Raw genomic sequence first — 20,101 nt, 5'->3', positions numbered from 1 at the left:
AGAGTATGCCAAAATTACATATGAATGGGACGAAACTGATTCTCTTAACGCTTATAAACCCTATAAATATTATATCACTTGAAATCCATTAGGCGTAGATGGTACCCGTACGTAGCTCAAGATCGCCGTCTGCTTCCCATTTACGCTGCTCTACCAGCCGTATGATCCTACCAATAGAATAATAGAATACAACGATTAGCTTTCGCTCAATCAACCGCAACTTGCGACCTTCGTTTCTCGAACTCACCTTGTACACTCTCATAGCTTGTAGCTCTCCAACTATCCTATCTTTCTTTTCACCCTGATCCAATCTCTTACCCTTCGCTCCATAGCCAAATAGAGATCCATCACCTTCATAACCCTCTACCAACCCCTGACAACCAACATCTTCATTCTCCTTGCCGTCGTAACGAGCAGTCTCGATCTTCAGTCCCTCCTCATTTGCTAAATGTAAAAGACAGATGAAACAGAACGAAGTTGAGATCTCAGACATCTTTTCGGCGGGGTAAGATGATCGAAGGGATGTAATGATATTATCAAAAGTCTTGACCGGTTCGTTTCCATCTTTCGTAGGTGTTTTGGGCAACTCCTACATTCCCCCGAGAAGAAATACCAATTAGCCTCTCTCACTTACATGCGACAAGAGAAGAACGAAGGAAATGATTTGAACATACAGTCTCATCTTCTGAACTATCCTTCTCAGCCGGAACGAGACTTTTCAATCCAGTCCAGATGTCATCTTTCAACCTCTTTACATCTACTCTCTTAGCTTTTTTGGCGAAGTGGACGTTCTCAGGTCTACTCTTTTTCAGTTCGATATTCTGGGATCCTTGCAATAGATCTTCAGCTTCATTGGCATCATACATATTAGCCGAGTCTCCAGCGTCCAAACCGTCGTCCACGTATTCATCATCCATATCGTCATGGAAGAACTGCGTTTCGAATGGTATCGGCTGAGAGTCGTTATCTGCGGAATTATCAGTACACCGTGCTGGAAATCTCTGGATATGGCTTTGTACTTACCCAAACCATCTCCCTCGAGACCTGCATCCGCTCGTTCGGCAGCAGCCTGAGCCCAGAAGTTCTCATCGATCTCGCCGTTGGCGTTTTCTGGGTATGGCACGTCAGTGGTGTAGTCTATTGACTCGCGGGGAAACTTTAACTCACCAGCTAGTTGAGTCACTGCACCACTCCTTCTCATTCGCAGCTATCATATCATCATTAGCAATTTGAACTCATGTCATGATAATCTTTTTTTTCTATGACTGAATATTTGGACTCACCGAGAACTTAGGCTTCAAGAATAATCTCAACAGTTGTCTACTACTGAAATGCATATCATCAGGTAACAACCATTCTTCTCTTCGTTTACCCGCTGAAGTCTTCTTGTTGGATCTGGAAGATGCAGTACGCGTGGAGGGTAAGGTGATGGAAGATTTCGTGGCGGGGGCGAAGAGGGTTTTGGATGAAGTAGCAGATGTAGACGGCGACGAAAAATCAATTGTGAAAGGTGCTTTGGCCGGTTTGGCTGTTTTTGTGGGAGAGGTCGATCCACCAGCTGGTGTAGCAGCATCTATAGAATACACCAGTGGTCAGACTTGCGTTTATTTTTTCATCTAATAGATATATCTATGAGATGAATATGACGATGAGGGTCGTCGCACATACCTTTCCTCGTTACTTTACGCAATTTCCAATGTTCTGCACCTGCCCAAGATTTCCCAAAACCTTTATCGAAGTAATCAAACATTCCTTCTGCATCATCATCCCCATTTCCGAAGGCCATCACCAACTCCCCGTGACCTGCTTGACGTCTAGGATCGAATGGTCCGAGACGTTCACCCGGAGCGGCCATTGCCAATGAACCGCCCATACCCTGTCCGCTGTAGGCTTCTTGGGCATCCATATCGTCTCCCATCATTGAAGCCCCATCATCGAATCCACCTGAGGGGCCCATATCGTAATCTTCGTCACCGAAGAAATCATGAGCTTCACCTCCCCCAGGCATATATCCAGGAGCGTATTCATCGTACTCGTCATCGGCGTATGAGGGTTGATATTCCTCATCGTTGTATGAGTCTTTGAGGTTGAAAAGAGTGGTGAAGTCGACAGCGGAATCTGGGTCGGAGGAAAATTTGAATGCAGAGAGAGTATCTGATATGTATAAGTCTTGTACGGCCTGCACAGAGGGCACAAATTCTGCAAAGAGGCGAAATGTCAGCCCGATGGAAGTTACCCTTGTGAAAGGGAGAAGCGACGACTTACCTCTGAGCTTTTCAAGATCCACCATCTCCTCTTCCTCATCAGCTTCTTCCTCTTCTTCCTCTTCCTCCCCTCCCGCATCTCCAGCATCAAACACAACTCTTCCCTTACCATCAACACCGAGGTGATTCATAAGCAAACCCATCGCTCCTCCTTCATCGAAATCCGCACAGGTTTTCTTGAACAGCGGATCAACAGTGAACTCAAGATCGAACTTTTTGACCTGTAGCTGAGCGAAAGATTTGGCTAATGTCGCTTCGGATCGGCTGGTCGTCTGTGAACAACATTGACGTCGGCATAAAAAGTGAATTTCCCGAATCAATGGAATCTCACCTTTCGCGTTGTTTTGGGTTCACCACCCTCTTCGTCATCCGCATCGCCACCTTCTCCATCCGCATCATCTGCAGCTATATGTCCTTATAATGTCAGCATTTTTTCGTCTGCACATGTAGATGGGCAGATGAAGACTGACCACTTCCCCCTGCAAGACCACTCAACAGCTTTCCGGTCTCAGTCGCTACACTGTCCACTCGCGAGGTATAAATCTTGACACAACCATCGAGAGTACAAGAGGCTTTCTGGAAGTTGATACCTACCAAATGAGTCGAGGTTATCAGTACATCTCATGATCGAGCCATCTGCAAATCCACGCTTGACTCACTTTGATCATCTGGTCCATTTCTTAGAAGAGTCAAATCCGCAAAATAATCAATCAAAGCAAAATTCCATGTATTGTTCGCAGTGATTTTCTAATTCATCAATCGGTATAATCAGCTCACGTCAGCCATCTACCATTTATTCGATATGGTGATGATATTTACATTATCAGTAGCCAATTTCATCCACTCTTCAAAATTCGTATTCATCACTTCCATACTAACGATCGGTTGAGCCGGTTCCACCGCTGACAATCTCTTTGCACGTCTTTGAGCCATTGTCTGACCACCTGACGAAGCTTGCTGTACCGCCAGAGCAGATACAGTTCTCTTTCCATTTGGTCCAACTCCTGGTCTTTCTTTAGGTTCACCAGCTGGAGGAGGCAGTTCACCGAAATGAGCTGATTTTCGACGTTTGGCTTTCTCAGCCGCATCGTCGTTCATCAACATGGCCAGACTGGATGACTTGCGGGGTGCGTTGATGGTCCGTGATGGCTGTAAAGGTGATCCAGAAGGTGTAGCGGTCGTAGATCCTGATCCTGACCCTGACAGTTTCTTCGATATCGCCCTCGGACGCGGACTGGATATTGAAGAGGGTGATGATATTGCGGTAGGCATTGTCGATGAGGAAGATGGAATGATACCAATGCTATGCTATATATGCTTTCACTGCCATCTGATGGAGGATGATAATTGTTGTCGTCGTGTGTTTATCGTTGATTGTTGATTGATGTTGTTGTCTTTTCATTTTGGCTGAGCTCTGAAGACGCGTCACAACGTGGCATATATTACGTAACATTTCGATTGCTTCACTGACGCCCGCCGCAGCTGCCTACATATAGCCGCTATTCGAGTAGTATCTTCCTGCCAGAATATTCAAGATGCATTCATCCAAACTCCCATACATATACTCCAATCCTTCATACGCCCCAGTATATCTGGGTATACAATCCCCGTCTGCTATACTTGAATTGTCCTTCCACTCAACCCCAGCACCTACAACCGATCTAATGGGAACCCTCCACCCTGACAGCGGAGAATGTAGGCCCATGATAATGTTTCCTAGCATTAATAGCGTACCATATAGCTGCGATGGTCGAGAACCCAGCGAATACGACACTGGCGTAATTCATCGAAGCTGGATCGGTGACAGGCACAGCGGTAGCTATCGAAGTCATGTTCAACACGAAGTCAGCTCGAACTGCACGTGATGATCAAGGATATATAATCTCGTACTTACGCATGCAAAAGAGAATGATTGAGAAAGTGATCCAAACTACTGTGATAATGTTCTGAGCAGAATTGTCAGCTCAAAGCTTCCCAAATCCTTGCTAACGAGGATTCTAGGAAAGTGGCTAACGATGATAAATCCAAATTTGCCTAAAGAATACGGCGCATTCCTAACCATCTTTCTACCTCTGACCAAAGAACAGAGAACGGGGAAAGCGTAAGAGCACCCCAAACAGATAGTTGCGACTGCGAATCAAGATAGCACGGTCAGAGGACATCATACAGCTTCTTGGGGATTCGAGGTTCGCGCGACTACGGACTCACCTCCGGTAAAAGCATTGAAAGCAGCACTACTTCCCAGATAGATCAAACCCAACAAAGCACAAACAATAGTGGAAAGTATGAGGGAATTGATGGGAATGCCGAAATGGGGATTGACAACTTTCCACCATCCCGATCCTGGTATACCACCATCACGGGAAAACGCCCATGTGCATCTCGATGCAGCTGTCAAAGAACCAATCGTAGCGAACACCCAAATACCCAGGACTACAAAACACCACAATCGATCAGTCAACACTCATGGTCGTGGAAAGAGGGGACCGTCCAGCCCACTCACTCAGGAACAGTAATCCCAGAGCTGCCCCGGAGCTACCCGTGACAATCTTATAAAGTAATGGCATTGGTTGCAGACTCGCTACTTCCAGAAGAGGTGTGATGTCCGGTAAGACGAAGTTGATTGGGAGCTGAATTTGTACATTTTATAAAGTACAGCCATCAGTATCGATCACTTGCTGCTAAATGATTATGACTTACAAGGTAGACTAAACCAGTGACCGCTGCAGCAGCGACTGAGAGGACTGTACATGTCAGCTTGCTCTTTTCCACCGAAGACTTACCCATCGCTCGAGGGACTTGATGAGCAGGTTCTTTGACCTCTTCGCACAACGCAGCGACCATTCCGTACCTATCATCTCGGCCGTATCAGCGATATTCCTTCCGAATGTTCGGGGGCGAAACTCACCCGGTAAGAGTATATGCAGCTTGTAGTAAACCGACGAACCACGCCCAAGCAGCTGGCCACCCAGAGGGAGATGCGTCGAACTAGCTCAGATAATCAATAACCGAAATACATCGTGATCAATGGAGTGGAAGGAAACATCTTACATGAGAGAAAGCGAATTTGCCAGAATTTCGATTATCTGCCATACTCAATAATGTCACGATGATCTAGCAGGACAAGTCAGAGACAGAATGCAGGATCACATGAATGATGACATACCCTATAGGATAAACGTGGTTTATCAGTATGAAGCGTCAAGCTTGTAGCTGAAATAAAGCACGACTTACACTATCACTGACGCTCCCGTCCAATATAGGCATATCGTATTCAACTTATCCAGGTATCTATATCACTCAGTATCGGCAACGATATATCAAGAATCTTTTCGTATATAGAGGATAAGTTAGGGATTAGGTGTCACATTTGTCTACTCACTTAGTAAAGAAGATATTGATCAACAGAGATCCTAGCAAAGCACCCCAATATACTAGACAGGTCTGCCAAGCGGTTGGGACGTAATCTTCATGGTACAAGGTAGCAGCAGCTAAGATGAGTTGAGCTCCTCCAAAAGTGATCGAGGCTGTTACACTGTGACAATAGAAACATGAATCAGCGATTTGCTTCCTCTTGATGCCTTGGTATGACTATGACTAGAACTCACGTCCAATTTCCTACAGTCCCTAACCATCCTGTGAGGTAACTTGCAAATGCGCTGTACTTAGGTGTAGACAACATCGCTGACCAGTCTGTGGTACATCGAACACAGTGGTAAGCTCGTAGCTTAGATGGTACTTGGTGAATGTGAACGTACAATAGACACCACCAGAAGTTGGGAATACCGAACAGCTTTAAAATCACATTACAGTATCAGCTTATATCATCATGTAGTGGTATCTCGCGATTGATACAACCTACATTTCAGCTAAACTAGCAGCGATAGCCAGTGAAACCAGCGAAACGAAAATCCACTATTCATCCCCATTTAGAAATCAGCACCAAACCCTTCCTTCGTATTTATTTAGACTAGGTATATACGTGTATATACGATTATTGAAGGAGTTGACTCACCCCGTAGAGAATGGTAACGGGCCCACCATCAGTCAAAGCAATATTTAAAGTCGTGGAAGTACCAAACGGTACAGCCATAATTGCAAAACTTAATCCTAAGACAGATATCATTCCTAGATTTCTCTTCAATTCTTGTTTGTATCCCATCTCTTCCAATCTCGCTACTACATTATCACCTTCATCTTGTACGGGGAGGGTTTGTCCATAGCCATTGCTAGGTGTAGTTTGAGGTGGGACGATGCTCTTCTCTGCTTTATCATCCATTTTGAATTTTCAATCTCGACGTTTGATACCGGTCAATGTGGATAATGATACTATCAAGGATGATAAAACCCAAAGGTAACAAGAAGAAGAGTAAAAACGAGCTGAATGTAGGTTAGAGTAGTATACAGTTATAATCGGAAACGAGGGGAGATGAATTGCTTATCTCTTGAGTTAGTGTGCTAATGCTAAAGCACCACTGAATAGTACCCGTAGTACATGTACTGTAATACCCTCGGATACATATCATCGAGATAGCAGCATTTACCTGCGATGATAAAGTCTCAAACCCAATAACAAACACCCAATAAGCGAGAATTGGAGATAAACAGATATATGCACAATCCAGCTAAGAGGGGATCTCTGCAATTGTGCCAACTACTCGAGTACTCATCTTTGACTAACTGTGCCTTCCCCGCCTTGTACGTCATCTTCTCTGTCATATACTTCCGTATCATGAAATGCCATTCGCCAAAAGACGGATCCAGCTTATCGTCTCAATCTCACGTGAGATTCAATGACCGGTTAATTTAGCGACTCATATATAGACTCCGGGTTATCCGGATCTACATCACCATGAGATAGCGCTACTTGACAATCCTCGATACACTGCAGATACTGCAGGTACGAAACGCAAATCACAATTACTGTGTACGAGCAAGTCAGGCATCTAACTGGAGGCGACAGACGTGATGACGCCTTCAGATCGGCTCAGCTCATGGTGCTATTACATTCAATATGCAAGGTGTATATCCTCTATGATCTAGTTCAATCTAATCTACGAGTAATGGAGAATCAATTGAACTTATACCTATTTAACCGAAGGATATCATTTTAGCACGATTATTCCCATTCGATGATCATTGGCTGAGATTACACTTACCAATCGCTACACCACCTTCATCACTCTCTCTACCCTTTGTCCTCAACAACGTCCCAGCAGTCTGATTCACCACTTGCTTCCCACCGAACAATGAAACTCCATATACACCTAATTCACTGACTATATCCGCCAACCTCGACTTATTCTCACCACCTTTTACCAACAGATTCCTGAGTCCTTTGGGAGGTTCAATCAATTCCATTAAAATATAACCTTCTTTCTTTTCAGGTTCACCCTCTATCTTATGCTTATCTTCTTCTGCCAACTCTTCCAGATAACTTGGTATGTTCTCCCTATAGATGTTATTCCCACCTCCTTCACGTTGAGGTTTCAATACATATTTCTCAGGTTGACTCGTGGCGAGTGTATAAGCTTTCTTTCCCAATTCAGAATTGTCCATGGGGTACAACCCTATCCAAGTCAATCTCAATCTATCTACATCCTCTTGTGTCAGACTACCCGCTCCCTTGCCAAATCCAACATCAGGTCTATGATCGCCTAATAAGAAATCTTCAAGAACTTCAGGTTCACTCAAGACCTGTTGGATCTTCTTTGCTCCGGATAACTGCAATGCCATTGAAGGACATTTGATAGCTTTGCTTGTCTCTAGCAGGAGTCGGGTAGACCATTCCGCCGATGAGGGATAATCGGTAGGAGTGTATGCTGATCGATAGTAGATTACTGATACTTCCCTAGCGGGCAAGGAGGGTTGAAGGGGAGACGGTAATAACAGGTTTTTAGTGGTTGGGTCGATCTGGGCTAGAGTAGATAATTCGGAGAATGTATGTCGGATGACAGGGATACTATGGCTATCGTCCAGGTAAATTAGCATATCTTTCTCCTCATATCCACATGAGGTAGATGCAGGGTCTTGCAAACCTTCAAGACCTAGACGGTCTTCTCCTGCTCGAGCAAGACACAGACAAGCGTCTGTAAGACCAAGTCAAACTGAACAGCACTCACCTCTCGAGTAACTCAAACTCCAACCATTTCTGATCAAACACATTCCTCTCTCCATCCTGAACAACGAACAATATCACCGCATCCTTGTTGCCATAAGCTTTCCATCCTTCCGCTAAACCTGCTGCGAGGTTTTTCAGAGGTTCATTTGCGGGAAAGTTTGATGGGTTGGAAAGATGTGGAGAGATGGAGAAATATCCGTTGGTAGCTTTTGAAAGGTACCTGCATAGTCATGTAGGAGTCAGCAAAGCTTCTCGCCTATGACTTGGAATATAGGAGTAAGAGACCGGTCTGTATAGTGACAGAATGACTTCACACCGGGGCGACAAGCCTACGAATCATTCGATGTCGTAGTCCATTCGTGAGATAGTACTCACTTGTGCATCTCTCCAGCTCTTTGACTCAGAGCCCCAAAACTGGCAGCTATCGTGTTGAACTCTACCTGTTTTATACTTATCCCCTCCTTCTCGCCATCATGCAACAGATAATCTGACCTGAACAAACCCAATTGAAGAGGTTGGACCAAGTCTTCTCTGATGGATTTCCATCCTCTCCATAATTCACCTTGGAAAGTATCCACTTTCGAGACGCTACCTCCCATCACTCTATCCAGGAAATCCCAATCCAACGTTATCCTAGCGTATAAAGCGTTGTATAGCGGTTGTAACGATACGGCGAGATCGTACAATCCCCTAGGAAATGGGGTGGGAAGGAGAGATAGGGGAGCGGCTATTGCTGAAGTAGGTGGTTGACTCGATGAAGGTGGAAGTAGAGTGAATCCGTGGGTTAGGGCATAGGTGGAGGATAGGAGGATGAGATGTGAGTGTTGTTCGGGTGTGAGCGATGGGGGCCAGTCGGGCAGGGTGGTGGAGACTGACATGATGGGTGGATGGATGAGGGGTATAGTAGGGTAGGGAAAGCAAGAAGCAGGTGGGTCGAAGGGGTTTATGTAGTTTCCTAAGGTCTGTATATGTACAGTACTCTTATGGTACAAAGGATACGAGTGAACTGGGGTGATCTCTTGATCTTTCTTCTTTATCATTTATCAGCACGCCATCCAATCCACAGTGGTGCACTGACCTCCACATCACACATCCAACGGAATCAATTCTCTCAAGACCATGACTCATGACTCGGTATGAAAAAGTTGGGCGTATTCATGGTACATCTCTATCTTTACATCCACACCATATAAGCCTCCCTTGAATTGTAGCGATTCCTTATAAACCATGTCCGACCCATCAAGCTCAGGTCCAAGCTCCAGTGTGGCCGAGGCAATTGCCAAAGCCGCTCGAACAGCTTTCGAGCAATCTCAACTGGTAGATGTGTCAGAGAGGGATCTGGCTCTGAGAGCCATTCGGGAAGTGTTGGAGGAGAAGAAAGATGAAGTGTTGAAGGCTAACAAGGCGGATATGGAGGTGAGTCACATCTCGATCCGACTACTAGTGCTGTTCTGATGAATCGACGTGAGCATAGGCAGCGGAAGGACTATTATCCCAAGGCAAATTATCTAAATCTCTCGTGTCCCGTTTGGACCTTTCGAGACCAGGCAAATTCGATGCCATGTTACAAGGTATATCGGACGTAGCTTCCTTACCTGTGCCAACGGGTCAAGTCACTTTCGCAAAGGAAATAGGCCCAGGATTGGATTTACATAGAGTCACCTGTCCTATAGGTGTGCTGTTGGTGATTTTCGAAGCTAGACCTGAGGTAGTTGTGAACATTGCTGCACTCGCCATTAAGTCTGGTAAGTGATGTTTCAACCTGTCTACTTACCTGAAAATTCATACCAATATTGATGCTGCTTGCGATTCGCTCGGTGTCGCTAATAGGAAATGCGGCAATCTTGAAGGGAGGAAAGGAATCACTTCGAACTGCTACCATCCTCTCTCAATTAATCGCCGAAGCGCTCTCCAAAACCTCCATCCCACCGACGTTCATTCAATCGGTCTCTACACGATCTGAGATCTCCTCGCTACTCGCTCAAGATAGGTATATTGACTTGGTGATGCCAAGAGGAGGAAACGAATTGGTCAGAAGTATTCAGAATAATACGAGAATCCCTGTTATGGGTCATGCGGATGGGATATGTGCGGTTTACGTAGACCAAAGTGCGGTAGAGGAGAAGGCTTTGAGGGTAGTGGTCGAATCGAAGGTGGGTCTAGCGACAGTCACTATCCGGTCAAAGCCTGTATGGGAAAACATCTGAAACCGCACGGGTAGCTAATAATATCCTGGTTTGCGTTCAGACCGATTACATGGCAGCCTGCAATGCCGCCGAAACATTGTTAATCCACTCATCACTCTTACCCACCCTCTGGCCCAAACTAGCTTCCGAGCTGATGAAGAACAACGTCTGTCTGCGATGTGATCCTTCGACTTTATCGGCCATCCAGGATATTCCAGAATCATCCAAATTCGTTACGGCAAGTACTGAAGAAGATTACCATACGGAATTCCTCGGACCTACTTTGGCAGTGAAGACTGTTGACAATGTTAATGAGGCGGTCAAACATATAAATTCACATTCATCCCATCATACGGACTCGATCATTACTGAAGATGAGAAATCAATGTCAATCTGGTGTAAAGGTTTAGATAGTGCCAATTGCTATGTCAACGCCTCGACGAGGTTTGCCGATGGAACTAGATATGGACTGGGGACTGAAGTCGGTATTTCGACTGGCAAGACCCATGCGAGAGGGCCAGTAGGGTTAGATGGATTGGTGATTTATAAGTATATGATGAGGAGTAGGAATGATAAGGGAAGTACAATTGCGGATTATGAGAAAGGGGAGACTAGGTATACTCATAAGGATTTGGTCAAAAGTGAACCTCCCTTCTGAGTGAAATGAGATGAAAAAGAGATGCATGGTATTGCGAGCAATCCCTCACCATTGTCTCATCGAAGTCATCGTTATCCTCCATTGCGTGAGGTTATCTCTTTCTCACCCATCGTTCTGCTCTATCTCACAAAAGGCCTTTCTTTCTCAGTGGGGGGTTGCCACTCCCCTTACCCCCCGCACATAAAAAGTATAAGCATACTCCCCACTCCCCCCACCTTACCCAAACCTAATTGAAAAGGAGGTTCATTTACTCCTTGATGACCGATCATCCTGTACGACAGTCTACCTCCATCTATTGTGCTGTTTTTACCCAAAGCTGGACTTGATCAAAGTCTGCATATCAGCTTTCGTCTACTGTCATCCACCCTATCGCAGAATATCTATCATATGATTCCACCTTTTCCCTCCCCACCTCCTACCTCCGCTTCAGCTTCAGCTTTTGCCCTAGCTTCAGCTTTCGCCCTTCTCTCCTCTTCTTTCCTCCTTCTCTCCTCTTTCTTCTGATACTTCTCCATCTTTTTATTGGTCTCCTGCTCTTTCACCTTATTCTGCACCTGATTTCGTGTAACTTCCAATGGATTATAAAACATCACCCAGAGCCCTCTCTGCTTATCATCATCTTTCCATCGTTTACCTACAACACCTTCCAACTCCTCGTGAAACATACTAACAATTTCCATCTTCTTGTTTTCGGGTATCGATTCGCCCCTTTTCCTATTCGCGAAAACGATCTGTACTCTATCTCCCTTTTCTAGCAGGCTTTTGGCCAGTTGGAGTTTATGAAGTAAATCGCCTTGAGCGGACTGCCAAGAAATTTGAACTTCCTTTTCTTCCATTGACATTTTCTTTTTCAATTTGGCTTTTTCCTCTGAATCTCTCTCTTTCTTTCGCTCTTCCAGCTTGTTGATGAGTTTCACTATGGGTATTTCTTTATCTACGTTGACCAATACTAACGAATGGGTAGACTGGTCGTATGTACTGAGGATGGAACGGAGGGATTGTGGTTCGAGTAAGTGATTGGTAGATGGGTCGACGAGCTGAACTGTTCTGTAGGGTATTGCCCCATCTTTGTATGAGAGAGGATGAGCCTCAGGAGCGGGGACACGTAATCCGAAAGAAGAGGAGGAAGACGATGCTTGTCGAATGAAGGGGAAAATAGGTGGAAGGGAAGGCGCTCGGGCGAGGTTCACGGGTCTGACACATGCTACTTTGACAGTTGAGCGCAATGCTGTTGGTATGATTGAGGCCATGGTATTCGTCTGGCCGGAGATGTTGAGGCTCACAGCTGTTGGTCATGCAGAAGTGGAAGATGGGCAAAGAAGAGCAATGTAAAGAAAATCTCTGCGAGCGTGTTGGACTTTGAGCTGTATACTCGCCCTCCACTTCGTACAAAGTTGCGATTCAAAGGCTCGAAAAAAGTCATTATTGTCGATCTGATCTTGCATCTCTCATATGAATTTCTTTTGATCACAGCATATCAACACAGACAAAATGCCCAGGTCTTCGCTACCTCGAAACATACTGCTCCGACGCTCGACGAGATCGTTACCTATTCAGACCCCTCGACCAATAGCATCTCGCTCAATAACCACCACAACCTCTTCATCATCTCCTTCATCATCTAACCCTCGTCAAGACGCACCCTCTACCTCAACCTCATCATTCAGCACCATCAACGCCTCTGAGATCTCACACTTTTCCTCCCTCTCTTCGCAATGGTGGGACGAAACCGGTGAATTCAAATTACTACACCGTATGAACCCTACGCGTATAGAATACATAAGACAGAAAGTCGCTCTGGGCCCATCGGAAGGGGAAGAATGGACATTCGAAAATAGGCATTCTGACTTTACGCGAGAATCGAAGAGGGGAACAGGTCTGTGGCTAAGTGGGAAAAGATGTTTGGACGTGGGTTGTGGAGGTGGATTGTTATCTGAATCATTAGCCAGATTAGGCGGTCAGGTCGTCGGTGTAGATGCGAGTGAATCGAATATCGGGATAGCGACTACCCACGCTCAACAGGATCCATCTTTATCGACCAAGATGCAAAATGGAGAATTGAAATTCGTACATTCCTCTGCGGAAGTTCTGAGAGATGCAGGAGAGAAATTCGATGTGGTCTGTGCGATGGAGGTGTTGGAACATGTTGATCAGCCAGGGGAATTTATGAAATGTTTAGGGCAGATGGTAAAGGTGAGTTTCAAACCTCTCGGGTGGCTGTAATAAACGTAAGACTGATCATGGTATCGTTTATTGCTCAGCCCGGAGGTCATCTGATACTCTCAACGATATCTCGAACACCCTTATCTCAACTCTTAACTCTCACATTGGCAGAAGATGTCTTACGACTAGTCACACCTGGAACACACACATATAGGAAATTCGTCAAGCCGCTCGAACTGCGCAGGTTCGTATATTCAGATATGGGCGGATACGATACATGGCACAGGAATGAGGACGCTAGTGATATCAGGACGGAAGAAGTAGGCGAGACTAGAGGAATAGTGTATGATCCCTTGGCGGGTAAATGGAAATTATGGGGTGGGGTGGAAGGAAGCACGTGGAAAGAAGTTGGGGAAGGGTGTAATTATATGTATCATGCTAGGAAGAGAGTGTAAGTGACATATGTACACATGTTCCTCAATAGGTGAGATAGCATGATAGTGAACCAAATGACTGGGCCTTCGAAACGTGTTGCAATACATACTCTGATCATTACTACTGATTATACACAAACGGATTTTTTTCTATCGACCAATCGGGGTATATGTGAAAATGTCTCTATTATTCAAAAGGAGATAGGTAACTATGGATGAGGTTTTTTATTCTATTCTGAGGGCGACTCCGGACTGTCTAATCAGTTGGTCGAAGTAGTATGATCAGACTCGGTAATTCTCTTCTCCTGGATCGCAGGCGCAGGAGTATTTTCCAATTGTTCAGGTTCTGAAGCTTTCTCTTGACCTGAGTTCTTGGGTACTCTGGCTAACCAGTAGATACCCACAGCAGCGACGATATTGAAGATTATATAAGCAAACATCAAACCGAAATCTCTCCACCTGTAAAATATGATCTGGCATCAGCAAGCGAGCGAGTGAGGTTTATGTTTACAGATGGTATGGGTTAACTCACTTGTGATTGTATGATAGACCGAATCCAGCTAAGAAAGTATCTGTATATTGCAACGCACAGAAGGAACATTCATCTGTAGCATTTGGATCCAAAAGATATCCACCAGCAGCAGATATGTATTTTTCCATATATTGACCACAGGTGTCTCCGGCGGTAGGAGTGAATTGGAGGTACTCATTCGCAGCGCAGATGACCTCGGTCCTGGCAACGGCGACACTCAACATTCCATCGACAAGGTACGAGAAGGGTGATACTCTGTACAAGAATCATCTTCGTGAGCTTGTCATCATTTCCTGGAAAAGTGTATCATCTATGCAGACGTGTAGCTCACCGGTACATGAAGATCCAAAATCGTGGCAACGAGTCTCCTGGTACCAAGACACTATTTATTCCGAAATCGATCAGCTCTCACCATTCGATATCCCTCGGCCAGATTACTTACCCGCAGAAGACGAGACAAAGCGAGAACAGTAGGTTCGCGATATTACCAGCCGTTTCAGCGGTTTCAATACCAGCTACAATCATAGCAGTAAATGTAGATGTGAAGAACAAGAAAGTTTCGACGTAGAGCCACATTATCGCTCCTCGTAAGTGGACCGTATCTGTTGGAATGGCATTTCTGTAATATCCAATAGGGTAATACCAGCAGAAGAACATGACGGTACCCATGAGGACTGTGTCACAGGGCGAAATCAATTTATTGAACGCCAGTGGGAATGGGGGAAAAACAGATCACTTACAATTCCAGGGAAATTCAGCTACGATCTGAGTGGAGATGAAAATCTTCCATGAATATACTTTGGAAGGCCGTTCCCTGACTTCGTACAAACTTCGTTGAGTTACGAATTGAGGCATTATTTGTTGTACCAATTGACCGAAAATCGTGAATAGCTAGACCAATACTCAGTCAATAATGACTCATACCTCACCCGAGATGCTATCACTTACCATGAATACTGAGAACAATTGGTTTTGTAAACCTTGTTGGGATGTACCAGCTTTGAAGAATGAGAAACCGATAAATAGGGACTAAAAGGTGGCATTCAAATCACTGATCAGCTTCTCCTTCAAGTACTTATCGTCAATTACCGATCACTCACACAAGAAATACCCAAAACAGCTTTAGCCCAGATGTACGAAGGTGTTCTCCAATGTTGTTGTAACACTCTGATTAAAACCAAGCCGAATTGCTTATGCAGCGGAGCAGCAAATTCGGCATAAGCAGCTTTATCCTGTTCTGAGCTAGTAGTGTTACCACCTGAGTGTTTTTCCGATGATGCGGTAAGTTTGATTCTTTCCAATTCATTTCTAACTTCTTGACGTTCAGGACTATTCAACCATGCTTTATGCCAATCCACATCTGTATGACTTCCTGGAGCAGCACCGATGGCAGATAACATCCATTCCGCAGGGTTTTCACCAGGTGGACAAGGTGGTGCACCATTTCGCACGAAATAATCAATTAGGATATGCGATTTTTCACCAACTTGTCCGTAATACACCGTCTTACCACCTCGAGCAAGAAACAATAATCTGTCGAATTGCTCAAATAAGATAGCGGATGGTTGATGGATTGTACACAGGATAGCTTGACCATGCTCTTGCAATTTCTTGAGCAGTTGAAGAATATTCCATGAGGTTTGGGAATCAAGACCGGATGTAGGTTCGTCGAGGAAGAGAAGTAGAGCAGGCTTTGCCACTAACTCTACACCGATGGTAAGTCGTTTTCGCTGTTCGACATTGAGACCTGCAAAATCACGGACAAATAAGATTAGATACCCCCATCTCATAGTCTATAATTACACAGGTCTGCCGAAAAGGCTACTCACCAGTACCAGGAACACCAACAACGGCATCAGCATAAGCATCCATCTCCAACAATTTGAGCACTTCCTCTACGTAATCTAACTTTTCCTGCTTGGGCACATGGTTAGGTTGACGAAGGAGGGCACTGAATCTCAGAGCCTCTCTGACAGTGGTAGTTTCAAGATGAAGATCTTGCTGTTGGACGTAACCCGTCTTTCTTTGGAAAGAAACATCTCGTTGTTTACCATCTACCAGCATCTCACCAGTGACCACACCCATAGTCACACGAGTAGCCAAGACGTCCAACAGCGTGGTCTTGCCAGCACCTGAAACACCCATGAGAGCGGTTAGAGTACCAGGCTTGACCCATCCGTCGACGTGATCAAGAATCCTTCGCGGTTCGCCTTTGATCTTGATATCGTAAACTACGTCTTTCCAAGAGAAAATGGCAGTCTGTCGTTGAATCACCCCTGGTGCATCGGCTCGATCCGCTCCAGTGATCTGCTTGGAGAGATGATTGCCTTTACCATCTGACTGGGACTCTTCATCGTCGGCTGATCGCTTTTTGAGCGATTTTGGAACTTTGCCTCGAGGATAGATCAAGATTTCACCTTTAGATTTTTGGGCGGTGATCAATTCTAGTAAATGTGGCAAAGTATTGGTCAGTCCACATTTATCAGGTCTTTTCGACACTAGTTGAAAGATATCAAATACAATGCACTCACCAGTAGCGCCCATGTAGATGGCAGTGAAGAACAAAAAAAACGCAATTAGGACACCAAAATTTCTCCACTTGTGAGCATGGTAGTATCTGTTCACTCAACTTAGCATTCGATAGACGACTCATATAGTTAAGATCAACTCACTTATAAGCAGCATTGATATAATCATCACCGTTGACGACCATTGAGCCAGGTTTCGACCCGATCGACGAGCAGACACTTTCCGTTCCAGTAGTGCTTCCGTAGCCCTGTCCAGTGGGCACGACAGCCGAACAAGCGTAATCTCTTCCGTGGAATTCATTAATCATGAGTGACTCGAAGCCGTATGCTATAGGGTCAATGTAATTGATCCATCTAGCCCAGCCTTTCATGTAGTCAACATTGATAGCGAAGCCGGTATAGATGACTAATGCCAGGATGAGTATAGCGGCAGGAGCGAGCGCTTGAGTGAGTGTTCGGGACAAAGAGGCGATCGATCGGAAGACCATCGACATGACCATTGTACAGGCGAAACTGATCAACATGAAAAAGAAAAATGGGCCTAAGTTGGGCGCATCAGCATAAAGTATGTACTGGATAGGTGTAAAGTGACTGACCTGGTTCTCGTCGGAGGTTGGTCATAAAGTAGAGAATCAAGTTGAAGCAGATAGCATTGGTGATTTTGTATGGCATATCGGTAAGTGCAGAAGCGATGGCTTCGGCAGAAGGGTGATAGCTAATGAACGGATGGAAGGTCAATCATTGTCGTGCATCAGACATATCGTGAAGAATCGTCAACTCACAAAGCGTATTGAGCATGTTTCTCAACGATGCTTCGTTGGGCATACAAGATCAAGATCTACAGACACGAATTTAAAATAGGTAAGTCGGTGATTCAATTGCACTAAAAAAACGCTGAAAGATCAGACTCACTTCCAAAGCTGAACTGAAGGCGGACATGAGAATAGCGAAGAACAGCAAAGCTCCCCGACTGTAGAAGCTACTGGTATCAGCAGCTGGACGCAGAGAGAAAGAAAACATGGAATGGTCAGCTCATCTGGATATGGCCATATTCGTGATTGGAAAAGCTTCCGGCCAACTTACGAAGATTGTAGAAGATCGAAGAGATGATGAGAGCCATAAGCATGTTACCGATCAATGCGGTGAGTGTCAAACTTGGATCTGCCTTGAGACGTTGGAAACCTCTTCGCAGACAGAGTTTAACTTGACCACCATATGAAAGGGTGTATGGGGATTTTGGGCGACTAAGTTGTTAAATAATACACCATTGTCAATCTAACTATGATATGATGAAATGACATGTCAATGCAGAATGTGAACACCACTTACAGATGTCCAGACTGTTGAGCTCTTCTCGATTCCAAAAATTCCTTATACCTCTCCCCATGAACTGGATGTTTCTGTTCGAATTGTTCAATCTCCACCAACAGATTTTGATACTCTTGAGAAGATTTCCAAGCCTTGACGAACTCCTGGGGAGATGTGGGTACTCTATTCTCCCATCCCTGTTTGGGTTTCCTTTCAGAAGCACTCGTAAGAGAAGTGAGGAAATCGGGTGTAGTTTGTTGTTCAGGACAATCGAATCCCAAATTCTCAAAGAAAGCCCTTGCATCGGTGGTCTTACCGAAATAAATCTGTTCACCTTCATATAGGACAGATACTTTATCGAATACGTCGTAAGCTGATTGTGGAGCTTGATAGATTGCCACTACCGATGAGATGTCAAGGTAGTCGGCATTGGTCCTCAGAGATTTACAGAATTCTATGGCGTTGGCTGAATCGAGACCTCGAGTGGAGTTGTCCCAACATTGCAGTGGAGCACCTGCTAATGCTGCTTCGGCGATGGTCACTCGCTTTCGTCTGGTGAACGATCATTAGCATTGACCTCGAGATGATTATGGGGCAATACCATGACTCACTCTCCACCAGATACTCCTCGAACGAAATCGTTACCGACGATCGTGTTGACTGTGTGGGAGATACCGAAAATGGACATGATCACATCTCGCATGTTTGTGGCGAATTCTTTTGGTGTCAGACCATTAGGTGGGTTTCGAGGACATCGTGCTTCAGCAGCGAAGCTAAGCACACGAGGGTTAGTCTGACTATACCCTTGGCAGGATTGAGATCAGACATACGCTAGGGTGTCTCCAACAGTGAGCTTGGGGAAATGTACGTCGACTTCAGCAGTGTAGATGGCTTCTCCTCGGAATTGCTTGTACATCTGTTTCGGTGTGATACCTGTGATCACGAATATAGGTGCTTATCAGCATATGTGAGGAGTTAATGCGACAGGAAGCTATGACTGACCGCGATAGTTGAGATGAGAAGCCTCATCGAGATAGATACCATTCATCTCTCCAGCAATCGTCTTCAACATAGTCGTACAGCCACTTGTATCTGAAGTCAGCATAATACCACGATCGTCACACCGATGTGTCCGAGGCTCACCTTCCAGGAGGACCTAAGACCACCAACATCTCCCCTGCCTCTAGTACACCATCCATACTCTTGAGGATTTGTACCTTTCTCTTCCTGTTCCCGATGAAATCCCTGACTTCTCCAATCATCGCAAGGGGCAAATTCGATACGGTCTTTTGGTAATCTGCAGACCACAACGGATAGTAGTCAGTGACCTCTTTCTCTTTCAACTTCGAGAAAAGTATGAGAAAAGGACATACCAGCATCAGATCCGAAACCATGTACAGCCATATCCTTAAAAGATATACCTGATCTCCTAGTAGTTCCACTAGCCTCTTTGGCTCTCATGAAACCTCTCGTCCATTTCTTCGAGTCGAATTTATCTGAGAACGGATCGAGATCGCTTCCTTCCCTATATTCGAAGGGATTGATCTCTCCGTCATCACCCTCGTGAAGGGTCTTATCACTATCGTGATGACCGTGTTGATGGTGTTGATGGTGATTATGATGACTGACTCTAGACATTTGTCTAGCCAGTACTCCAATATGTTGATGAACATGTTCAGAGGTAGGTGCAGGTAAGGTATCTTCCTCATGTTCCTCGGTATAATGAGGATGAGATACTACCCTATCTAGACCTGTACCGGCATATTGAGATTGTCGATCGTAGTTCTGGGGTAAATCAGCAGTGACGAATGCCATTCTGAGCTATGGCTTTGTAGTGGCAGTTGCAACTCTACCTTGTTATATTATAAGATTTTTTTTCCAAGGGATGTCGATCTATTTGTAGGTGA

At 45.1% G+C, this 20,101-nt stretch overlaps 7 protein-coding genes across 7 annotated transcripts; 2 read left to right on the top strand and 5 right to left on the bottom strand.

The window, feature by feature from the left end:
• Positions 1-140: 140 nt before the first annotated feature.
• Positions 141-3,536, bottom strand: I203_107444 (uncharacterized protein; the record flags this gene model as incomplete). The annotated part of the gene is made up of 12 exons (XM_065518188.1): positions 141-167; positions 248-589; positions 675-967; positions 1,024-1,110; positions 1,168-1,207; positions 1,284-1,573; positions 1,669-2,199; positions 2,266-2,536; positions 2,596-2,678; positions 2,735-2,854; positions 2,924-3,011; positions 3,084-3,536. The coding sequence occupies 12 exons, from the start codon at positions 3,534-3,536 to the stop codon at positions 141-143; spliced, it is 2,625 nt and encodes an 874-aa protein (XP_065372918.1).
• A 389-nt stretch (positions 3,537-3,925) lies between these two features.
• Positions 3,926-6,543, bottom strand: I203_107443 (uncharacterized protein; the record flags this gene model as incomplete). The annotated part of the gene is made up of 14 exons (XM_065518187.1): positions 3,926-4,083; positions 4,159-4,210; positions 4,279-4,394; positions 4,473-4,697; positions 4,768-4,894; positions 4,965-5,115; positions 5,173-5,252; positions 5,316-5,378; positions 5,501-5,555; positions 5,647-5,799; positions 5,873-5,957; positions 6,023-6,057; positions 6,127-6,179; positions 6,280-6,543. 14 exons carry the CDS (start codon positions 6,541-6,543, stop codon positions 3,926-3,928), a joined length of 1,617 nt encoding a protein of 538 aa, XP_065372917.1.
• Positions 6,544-7,313: 770 nt separating this feature from the next.
• Positions 7,314-9,263, bottom strand: I203_107442 (glutathione synthetase; the record flags this gene model as incomplete). Its single annotated transcript, XM_019145524.1, has 4 exons — positions 7,314-7,351; positions 7,424-8,232; positions 8,387-8,605; positions 8,761-9,263. 4 exons carry the CDS (start codon positions 9,261-9,263, stop codon positions 7,314-7,316), a joined length of 1,569 nt encoding a protein of 522 aa, XP_019005343.1.
• Positions 9,264-9,612: 349 nt separating this feature from the next.
• I203_107441 (glutamate-5-semialdehyde dehydrogenase) lies at positions 9,613-11,229 on the top strand (the record flags this gene model as incomplete). The annotated part of the gene is made up of 4 exons (XM_019145523.1): positions 9,613-9,801; positions 9,860-10,130; positions 10,216-10,538; positions 10,633-11,229. 4 exons carry the CDS (start codon positions 9,613-9,615, stop codon positions 11,227-11,229), a joined length of 1,380 nt encoding a protein of 459 aa, XP_019005342.1.
• Positions 11,230-11,612: 383 nt separating this feature from the next.
• I203_107440 (uncharacterized protein) lies at positions 11,613-12,479 on the bottom strand (the record flags this gene model as incomplete). Its single annotated transcript, XM_019145522.1, has 1 exon — positions 11,613-12,479. One exon carries the CDS (start codon positions 12,477-12,479, stop codon positions 11,613-11,615), a length of 867 nt encoding a protein of 288 aa, XP_019005341.1.
• Positions 12,480-12,720: 241 nt separating this feature from the next.
• I203_107439 (3-demethylubiquinone-9 3-O-methyltransferase) lies at positions 12,721-13,847 on the top strand (the record flags this gene model as incomplete). Its single annotated transcript, XM_019145521.1, has 2 exons — positions 12,721-13,422; positions 13,491-13,847. The coding sequence occupies 2 exons, from the start codon at positions 12,721-12,723 to the stop codon at positions 13,845-13,847; spliced, it is 1,059 nt and encodes a 352-aa protein (XP_019005340.1).
• Positions 13,848-14,086: 239 nt separating this feature from the next.
• Positions 14,087-20,009, bottom strand: I203_107438 (uncharacterized protein; the record flags this gene model as incomplete). Its single annotated transcript, XM_019145520.1, has 20 exons — positions 14,087-14,285; positions 14,359-14,613; positions 14,690-14,740; positions 14,801-15,032; positions 15,099-15,249; positions 15,307-15,387; positions 15,459-16,105; positions 16,188-16,802; positions 16,890-16,975; positions 17,031-17,427; positions 17,483-17,601; positions 17,669-17,724; positions 17,799-17,881; positions 17,970-18,130; positions 18,216-18,746; positions 18,806-18,967; positions 19,025-19,127; positions 19,197-19,279; positions 19,338-19,491; positions 19,568-20,009. The coding sequence occupies 20 exons, from the start codon at positions 20,007-20,009 to the stop codon at positions 14,087-14,089; spliced, it is 4,608 nt and encodes a 1,535-aa protein (XP_019005339.1).
• Positions 20,010-20,101: the final 92 nt, after the last annotated feature.

The sequence above is a fragment of the Kwoniella mangroviensis genome, chromosome 2, assembly GCF_000507465.2.
Source record: "Kwoniella mangroviensis CBS 8507 chromosome 2, whole genome shotgun sequence".
In the NCBI taxonomy this organism is placed as follows: Eukaryota; Fungi; Basidiomycota; class Tremellomycetes; order Tremellales; family Cryptococcaceae; genus Kwoniella; species Kwoniella mangrovensis.
This window is presented reverse-complemented; position numbering and strand designations above follow the sequence as displayed.